At 42.6% G+C, this 10,039-nt stretch overlaps 1 protein-coding gene across 2 annotated transcripts in view; it reads right to left on the reverse strand.

The window, feature by feature from the left end:
- The window catches only part of LOC308569974 (collagen alpha-4(VI) chain-like), a 99,096-nt gene that overhangs the window by 48,300 nt on the left and 40,757 nt on the right, over nucleotides 1–10,039 (reverse strand). For both annotated transcript variants that reach the window (XM_081164252.1, XM_081164251.1), the window contains 6 exons: nucleotides 9,507–9,585; nucleotides 7,876–8,021; nucleotides 7,683–7,775; nucleotides 4,419–4,472; nucleotides 1,778–1,849; nucleotides 965–991 (listed from right to left, as the gene is read on the reverse strand). In XM_081164252.1, coding sequence (XP_081020378.1) covers nucleotides 965–991; nucleotides 1,778–1,849; nucleotides 4,419–4,472; nucleotides 7,683–7,775; nucleotides 7,876–8,021; nucleotides 9,507–9,585 — 471 coding nt within the window. The remainder of the gene's footprint in view (nucleotides 1–964; nucleotides 992–1,777; nucleotides 1,850–4,418; nucleotides 4,473–7,682; nucleotides 7,776–7,875; nucleotides 8,022–9,506; nucleotides 9,586–10,039) is intronic.

Here is a 10,039-nt window from a genome sequence, read left to right on the forward strand (position 1 = left end):
ACCATTATTTACCCCTGTAAATAAAATTTCTGAGACATTTCTGCTGCAATAAACAGTAGGGGGTTATTGTTTCATTTGTTATTGTTATGTTATGTTATGCACATTTCTGTTTTTACACTGTATACTGCCTTGCAATCCTCGGGTGAAGATTTAATAAATCAAAAATAAAATATGTAAAACAAAGAGAGTGATCCATAGGTGGGTATACAATGTACCCATTGCTCATTTGGTATAGTGTTCCCAAAACCATCTCAGGCCACCTGTAAAACTGATGGCAAACAGTATTTAATAGTATCTAACAACCTTCCCCAACCTTGTACCCTCCAGATATTTTGTACTACGACGTACATCATCCTTGACTCTTGGGATGGTCATATTATCTGGGGCTCATGGAAGTAGGAGTCCTAAACAGCTAGAGTTCTCATCTATCTTTTTTATTATTCAAGCCATATCCCCAAACAAGGTGTGCTACCATGCAATAGGATGCTCAGATCTCTGCCCTGCTGTCTCTCTTGGCTGCTCCATCCACCTCTTACTACAAACACATTACAGCCCCTCTAGGCCAGCACGCTCCCTCTATCAATGACTACACTTCCTAGAAAGTCTTCGGAGCAATAGGACAGAAGATGTTGCAGAGCTCTGGAGTCACTCCAGGAAGTCAAACTGTGCTGTTTCGCTATGAAGACATTATAGGAAACATAGGCATGAGCAAGACTGGCCTCAGGCACCTTGTACGTTTATGGTCAGAGGCAGCCCTCCCACTCCCTTCTCCAAAAACAGCTGAGGCTTCCTCAGTTTGCTTGAAGAGATCCCAGAGATCATTCTAAACTACTTGTTGTTATACAAAACCCCACTTCTCATGTGAGGCTTTTGTAAGTACTTATGGGAAAGAGGCCAAAGCGAAACACCGGTGAGCACTATCTGAAGAGAAGTCTTCCTTTCCCTATTTTAAAAGCGCACATACCTTATTTCCTCGGTATCCTCTTGGTCCCTGAAATGCAAAAGAGACACACTGCAAGTGAGCTACTAGAAAGTACGCATGAATTATTGGCAGAATCCAAGTATAAAGGTGTCGTTCCCCCCCCCAACTAATAATACTAGAAACCAGAATATTCAAAAACAAGATTCATGAGATGAACCAGCAAATTGTATGCCACTGTACTGATGCTTGTGATGCAAGAACCAAGTGCATCCCTAACATTAATTCGCTCCAAATGTGCATCCTGGCAATGTTTTGTCCAGCAATCATTTTCTAGCAGAACCAAAAAGAAAGGCAACCCATCACTTCCCAACACAGATTCAGGAACCCTGTTTATTTTCGTGCCAGACTTCCGAGGTGTGCACACACCCGAGTCTAAGGGATATATCCACAGAAATGGATTCATCCAGATAAATGAGTGGCTTTAGAGGTGGAAAGGCACACATTCTGCATTCCTGTAGGGGAGGAATGTGAGCCCCAAATTCTCAAAGATACCGTATTTTTTGCACCATAACACTCACTTTTTTTCTCCTAGAAAGTAAGGGGAAATGTCTGTGCGTGTTATGGAGGGAATGCCTACGGGTGGGCATGCCTACGGATTTTCCTCCTCTAAAAACTATGTTCGTGTTATGGTTGGGTGCGTGTTATAGAGCGAAAAATACGGTATATGATGGAGCTGCACGAAAATCCACAGCAAGACACAGATGGACAAAAGAAGAGAAAAAGAAATAAATTGTGGCAAGAATAGTGATCTGGATGCACCCTGAGGAAAAATATACTTCAAAACCATTCACTTGCCTTTAGGCCTCTTGAACCAGCGCAGCCTCTTTCTCCTCGTTTGCCAGCGATACCCATTAGACCACGATCTCCCTAATGAAGAGAGAGATTGGTAAAAGCCACACTTCCCACATGAACCAGTGCATAAGGCTGACTGTCTCTGGAAGACATGTGACCAGAGTGTCTGATATCTGCTGGCCCGCCCACTTGCCACATAGCTGTGGCCGGGTTTCACTGAGTATGGGGGTGTCAGCCTTAACAATAATAAATTACAAGCCATCGGGTCACATTGTGAGATTTTCACATAACACAAACCGTTTGCTCTCTCTGTGAATACTGAACTGAGTGTGCGTTCTTGATGCAGTCAAAGCAGCAGCACCGATGGACAAGAGGGAGGTGTCAGCAAGCACAGGGGAACCCCAAAGTTTGCAGAAGTTGAAAAATATACAAGGTGTGACTGGAAAGTTCGGTGAATTGCCACAGAAATCGGACAGCGAGAAATAGTCAAACATATATACTTTACAGGCCTTCTGATACAATGTGTTAGAATTCCTGCTGAACTCCTGACACAATGCACCCTTGATAACGTTCACAGAACTGTTGGGAACTTCTGGAGAAGACCTCTTTCAGTTCCCTTGTCACAGCAGCTTGGACGTGTGAAATGTTGGAAAATCTGTGCCCTTTCAGTGCAGATTTCAGTTTTGGAAAAAGAAAGAAATCCATTGAGGCCAGATGGGGAGAATATGGAGGGTGGGATACCTCAGTAACCCCAGTAACGATTTCTCGTGGAATATGCGATTCTTCTGCGATCATTCGGACAGACAAACACCGATACCGCATCAATAACTCAATAACTGTGTTGGCATTTGCCACCGTTCTACTCATCGATGATCTGCCAGACTGAGGGTCATCTTCAATGGTTTGCCGCCCTTCACAGAAACACTTAAACCAATCATACACTGTCTTTTGAGTTACAGCTTCATCTCCGTACACAACTGTGAGCATTTCATAGGTTTCCAGTGCCAATTGTATGTTTGAATATTTCTCACTGTCCGATTTCTGGGAACATTCATTGAACTTTCCGGTCACACTGTGTATAAGCAAAGCAGCCCAAAGAGGACTGTATATGCTTAGTAGGTCATGGGATACTGCCCGGCAGCTGAGAAGCATGGGGAAAATGGAAAAACCAGGGGGTGGAATTGAGTTTCAAGGGAAGGGAAGGTCTGGTGGTTTGGCCCCTTGAACATTCAAACTTCACTCTGCAACATTTTGTTGTAGATCCTTGTTTCACTGCTGCTACTACTACTAACAATAATAATAGATATGGAAGGACCTGTCAAATTCTGTATTCTCAGTTTCTTGTTTTTCCAATGGTAAGCGCAATTCTTCACATATTTCATAATTTTGGGGGGGGGGGGGGAATCCCCACAGAATCTATCTTGCCAAACACATTTTTATACGCAGTTGTGATGAATGGGCACATTTCAGCAACTAAGTTTCCTAATGTAACACATTTATGCACGTTATTTTCAGCACATGCATGGTTTTCCTGGCTGTATGAATTTCTGTAAAGATTGGAGAACTGCGTTGCAAAATTCGGAAACATATACATTTCAAAGGATAGCTGGGTTTCAGCTCATATTTTGGAAAGTGTGAATTTAACATGTTCAGCTTTAAATGTGTACTGAATCAAATTTAATAATAATAATAATTTATTATTTATATTTATATTATATTTATATTTCTCCTACGTCCCTAAATAGCAGTAGCAGTAGTAGTAGTAGTAATATAGGAAGAGAAGGAGGAGAAGAAGCAGCTTCTTCCTCCCACAATAGCCAATCAGCAATCTAATGCCACTGAGCCCACAGCTCTCTATGGACTGTTAAGGGCAGGCATGTTCAAAGTCCGTTACGGGGGCCTAATCCGGCCCACTGGTCAGTTTAATCCAGCCCTTGTGGCAGTTTATTTCCTGGGGTAAAATCCTAAAAAAAAACCTCAACAACTTTGGTCAGCCCTTCACTTCATCAAATCGGACCCTCAAAAGTTTGGACACCACTGGTTTAGGGCTTCTACCAACCTAGCAGTTCCAAAGCACACCAGCGCAAGTAGATAAATAGGTGCCACTGTGGCAGGAATGTAAATGGCATTTCCGTGTGCTCTGGCTTCCATGACAGTGTCCCATTGCGCCAGAAGCGGTTTAGTCCTGCTGGCCACATGACCCAGAAAGCTGTCTGCGGACCAACGCCGGCTCCCTCAGCCTGAAAAGTGAGATGGGCGCTGCAACCCCCAAATCACCTTTGACTGGACTTAACCATCCAGGGGTCCTTTACTTTTGCCTTTTTACCTCTACTGGCACCCTCCTCTTTTCTCGTCTTTGGCATGACTGGTCTCATTTTGTCCTCAAGTTGAGCAGGAGTATGAGAACTGAGATTGTTATTTTTGTGTATGAGAAAGCTAGCCTGGAGGTCTCACTCTCTCGAGGCAGCAGGGTGGGCTATAAATTTTTATATGGGCTGATGGATGAATAAATAAATAAATGTTCTGCGTTTGGAATGCTTTTAAAAGTTGTACTTTACGCAGATTCCCAGGAACAGAACCAGGCCGCTCTCACGTAAGTGAGCAGGGCATTGCTTCTTTCCCAAAGAACTATGTGTTTACTTACCGGTCCTCCTTCCTCACCCGGGTGACCAGGGTGCCCTCGATAGCCCTCACTTCCCTGAAAAACAGCAGTTCAGAGAGAGTGAGTCACATTTAATTCAAAAATGCTGCTTCTTACAAATAACAGAGCTTCTTTGCACTTATTTCAAAGACCTGAGGTGACCTTTTTTATTCTTTATTATTTTCCGTGCACTGCTCTGGTTCGCCAGAAGCGGCTTAGTCCTGCTGGCCACATGACCCGGAAGCTGTCTGCGGACAAACGGCGGTTCCCTTGGCCTGAAAGCGAGATGAGCGCCGCAACCCCAGAGTCACCTTTGACTGGACTTAACCGTCCAGGGTTCCTTTACTTTTTTTATTTTTACTTGTAGAGAATATACTATTTTCCTATGTTGCGGACTTCTTTGGTTTCTTCATTTGGAAAAAATCTACAAACCACTTCATCAAAATGTTCTCCAAGCAGGTTACAAATAAAACTGTAGATTAAACATGGCTGAAACCCAGGAAACCCTTTTAAAAACAAAGCTATGTAAAACCAGCATCATTAAAAACTAAGATGAAACAAATGCAAGTAGCTGTGTCTGCCAAAGGGAAACCTTTTTAGCAGCCCTCGCCCCGCCATTGGTGCCAGCTGAAAGCATTTGACCAGATCCCCAAACACAGGTTCTTCTTCCTAGCAAAGCTGTCCTCACTGACACTTGGGTATCAGGAGGGGGGAAATTTTAGGGAATTAAGCAAGAAGTCAACTGCTTGCAACCACCCTCTCCTCCAGGGGCTTCTTTAAGGGGAATGTCAGGAGTTTAGTTCATCATCTATAGGGATAGGACTCCACTCCTAGGTCTTTGTTTTACAGACAAGAGTGTACAGCTCACATTATTAGCTGTCTGCGCCCATCTGCACTGTACACTTAAAGCAGTAACATACCACTTTAAACAGTCAGGACTTCCTCCAAAGAATTCTAGGAATGGCTGTTTAAGGCAGACCCTCCAAGTGTCCCTATTTTTCAGGGACAATCCTGGATTTACAGATGCCATCCCAGTTTCTGATTTGATCCCGCAGTGTCCCACTTTTCCTTAGGACGTCCCTATTTTTATCGGAGAAATGTTGGAGGGTATGGAGTTATGTGACCGCCGAGCCATCTGAAGGCTGCCCTGTACAGGTAAGTTTTTTGATGTTTAATGTGTTACTATGTTTTTATATATGTTAGAAGCCTCGCAGAGTGATTGGAGAAACCCAGTCAGATGGGTGGGGTATAAATAGTAAAAAAAATTATTATGGAATAGGACGTCCCTATTATCATCACAGAAATGTTGGAGGGTATGAGTCAAGGTTATCTTGCCTCCTGTACACCACTTTTTTGAAGTTTATTAAATGTTACTAAACAATCAAATTGGGATATGTTTTCAACTCAACTCAGCGTGTGTGGCAATCCTTCCTTCCTTACTCTCTTTGAATCATCTCTTTGAAATGCAGGGGAGTTCACCACAGACCCCTGCAAAAATAATTAGTGAATCATCTTTCAGCCATTCAAGTGGTAAAAGTTAACAAGGAAAACTGACAGCCGAACAATCGTGGGATCCATGGACTGACAGAAGATTCATGACCAAAGAAGCTGGAGGTTGGATTCTTATTGCACGCTTGAGGTTTGAAAGATTTAATAAATTGTTGTCCGAAGCATTCAGACTTTATGGAAGTAAGTGAAGAAACCACAGAAAACTGACTTGGATCAGTTTCGTGTTTGTCCCTTACTTTTTCCAATCAGGCAGGTGGCCGTGTTGGTCTGACGCAGTAGAAATTAAAAATAAAAGTAAAAAATTGTCCAGTAGCACCTTATCTGAAGACGTGGGCATGCACACGAAAGCTCATACCAAGAACAAACTTAGTTGGTCTCTAAAGTGCTACTGGAGAATTTTTTTACAGTGGTGCCTCGCAAGACGAAAAGAATCCGTTCTGGGATTCTCTTCGTCTAGCGGTTTTTTTCGTCTTGCAAAGCAAGCCCATTGAAGGATTAGCGGATTAGCGCTATTAGCGCTATTAGAGGCTTTTAGAGGCTTTTAGCGGCTTATCTGCTGATCGGATCAGCTGTTAAGCGGCTTAGCGGCTTAGAAAAAGGGGGGGAAGGGGGGAAAAACCAGCAGGAACTCGCAAGACATTGTCGTCTTGCGAAGCAAGCCCATAGGAGATTAGTTTTGCGAAGCACCTCCAAAACGGAAAACTCTTTCGTCTAGCGAGTTTTCCGTCTTGTGAGGCATTCGTCTTACGGGGCACCACTGTATTTTTAAAATATTTTTCCAATCAGTTCATTCCTGTAAATGCTACATTCTCACCAAACATTTAAAGCTCCTCCTCCTCCTCTTCTTCTTCTATTGTTATTTTACTGTTATTTTATTATTTATATCCTGCCCATCTGGCTTGGTTTCCCCAGCCACTCTGGGTGACTTCCAGTACATCTGAAGGCAGCCCTGTTTAGGGAAGTTTTAAATGTTTGAAGTTTTATCACTGTTGTTATTATTATTATTATTATTATTATTATTATTATTATTATTCTGCTGGGAGCCACCCAGAGTGGTGGGGTATAAATAATAAATTATTATTGTTGTTGTTGTGTTGTTGTTGCTGCTGCTGTTGTTGTTGTTGTTAAAACATAATAATAAAAACTAAAAAGCCATGTCTTCCCCCAAAAGCATTCTGGTAGCTGTAGTTTGTTAAGGGTTCTGAGAGTTATTAGGAGGCCCCTATTCCCTCACAGAACTCCCTGTGAAGAGGGATAACTGTTAAACCACACTGAGAATTATGAGCTCACAGTAATACCTTAATATCCTTTTCATTTCTTTTAAGTTGTTGACTCTTTATGGGTCTGCAGGTCACTTTATGGGTCTTAACTTCAATAGGAAATCTTGAAAGAGGAAGTCTGATGAGATCCAAAACATACCCTCCACCATTTCTCTGATGAAACTTGGGACATCCTATTCCATCATCATGATATATTTATATTTATTTACACCAAGATGTTGGACAGAATCCTGGTGCCTCCTGGCTCTGTATTAGGATGCTATCACTGTTCACAGGCTGGCAGAGGAAAGAAATCAGTGTTTCATCTGGCTGTTCTCCTTCAAGCGATATTGACTGTGGCAGCGCCATTTCTCAATTTTTATCTTGTGAATCACCCTAAGATCTGTCGATGAATGGCTAATCTAATAAAAAAATAAGCAAACCACACTTCATCCGCGCTTGTGTAACACTCATACGCTCCACTCTTCTCTCATTTTACCTTTATTCCAGAAGTTCCCGGCACACCCCGAATTCCATCTTCCCCAAAACATTTGCAGCAAACATTGCAGCATTCCCGTTCAGTGACAGTATCCTGCAAAATAATGGATGCCGGTCATTGCTACCATCGGCACCATTGAGAACCGAGGAGAGTGTCCTATCCCTTTACCTCCTCCTTCCCGGAAGAAACTTACAAGCGCTCGCCATAACCTGCTGGGGAGTTCTGGGTTTCCGATGAGCAAAGGTTCCATATATTCAAATCCTCTACCAAACTCTATTTCCTGCAGTTCATGGAATTCCTGAAAGTTTCCCAGGCCTATCGTTAAAAGTGCATTCAGGCCTGAAAAGGAAATGGTGTGAAAACCAATTATTGGATTTTCTAAAGTAGAAGTGTAAAAATTTATATTTTGGATTTCTTTTAAAAAAAATGGGAAGACGTTTTAAAAAGAAAAGACAGAGTTAATTATCCCTAAACAGCTTTTCTTGGATGTTTAAACATTCACATTCTGGGAGGTGATTGATTGATTGATTGATTGATTGATTGAATTTATACACAGCCCTATACTTCTGGACCTCAGGGTGGTTCACAGAATAAAATCAAGATATAAAACCACAAAATACATAATAGAACTGGGAAGTTTGCTGATATCTGCGCTACATCACAGAACTCACAATCTCTGCTCAGTTGGTATAATATGGAAAAGTGTACTTTTCGCTTAATGGGTAAATTTGTAGAAAGCTGGCTTTTATTCATCCCTCATTGGAACACAAACTTTAATGATAATATTCAGCCATATGTTTTACTCATATTTTTGCAGTTTTTATTGGGTTATATAATAAGATTTAATTTTGAAAAGTCCCACTTGATTTCATTCCCCTTTAAGCAAGACAACTGTAGAGAATTCATTTTAACACATCAATCTATGGGTGGCTTTCATCAAATTGGGCCAAACAAGTCGGAAATCAGTAAAATCAGAATGGATGCTACAGTATGTGTTCCTGTGTGGTTATTTTTCTCAGGAATTGGGCTGGCCACATCAATTTCTTCATGCTTGAGCTGAATTCAAAGCAGAAGTGAAATTTCATTTTTCAGCTTTCTTCTGGGAGGAAAGGGGACTGCCAGAATCAGCTCTGTGCTTAACAGATGGTAGGTGTATTTTTATTATTATTATTTAAAATGAAACACAGCTGTATAAGAAAAGATGACATTCTTTATTTCCAGCGTATTTCCAGCGAAAAACTTTCTCCAGGGATACGATCTCTGTTAGAACCTGACACCTATCTCTGACACCTATTTTACAGCAGCTGCCTTCATTCTCCTTATTTTGGAAACTTTTAAGACAGATGATTTATTTCTTCTTTTTTCTTTTTGAGGACCCAAATGTGTACACCCCCACTGCATCTGATCCCTTAAGCTGAAGCCACGTCAAGATGCTTTGAGGATTCCAGATAATTCGTAACCGAATTTTCCGAACTCCAAAGTCTCGGGGAACATATTAGCTCTCTCTTAATTTTGGACAACCCAGCTGGACAATGATCAGGCATCAATAGTGTGGTGTTTCTGAAATGTTAGTGTCAGCATAAAACTATCACAGGAAGTTCTGTTTGTGTCCTGGCCGTCTGTGCAAGACGGTCAGCCTTTACGGACTGCCTCCCATATGGATGAAAATGTCGCACATTTTGGTTATCAGAAGATAAAGGGCAGGAGGAATAAGCTAGGCAGGCTCAAAAGCATCAATGCATCCTTTCTTCTGCTCCTGGCTCTGCTTATGAGCACAATGTCTCAGGTACCACCATGCAGAAATGTTTTCTAGCATCTATATACCTTTCCTGCGAAGACCGTCGGCAGTTGTTTTGAGCACTTCTATGCTGTCATCTGGCCCATCAGAAAAAACTAAGAGAACCTGTGATGAAACGATAGCAATGAGAATGGCAAAAGGGATGTGGTCATTACCAAATGCCAGAGGTTTTCAATCTTTTTGAGTCCTCTTCTCCCTTGACATTCTTTCTGTGGCACCCCTGTGGGACTCAGGAGCCCGGTTACATCACCCCTTGCCTGCAGAGCTGGCAGCCTCTCACCCTTTTTTGAACACCCTCCCTTGTGGAGTGTTCCCACAGCCTCCTCTCCTTTCCCTTCTCCTTGGGAGTCCTCTAGGCACCCGCTGCTGCAGCCTGTGGTCTCTCAGCTGCCCCCCTGCCCCAAAGAGAGGTGCTGTCAGGGAACTGCCATCAGCTCAGAGGCAAGAGGTGGAAGGGCAGTTGGGTTACAGGGAGCCTCCGAAGATCGTGCGAAGCAGCTCTTCCTCCGGCGAGGAGGGGAGCCCTGCCTCCAGTGGGGAAGGGGTTCAGGGATTGGAA

Source organism: Podarcis bocagei, assembly GCF_964188305.1.
Source record: "Podarcis bocagei genome assembly, chromosome: 12".
NCBI lineage: Eukaryota > Metazoa > Chordata > Lepidosauria > Squamata > Lacertidae > Podarcis > Podarcis bocagei.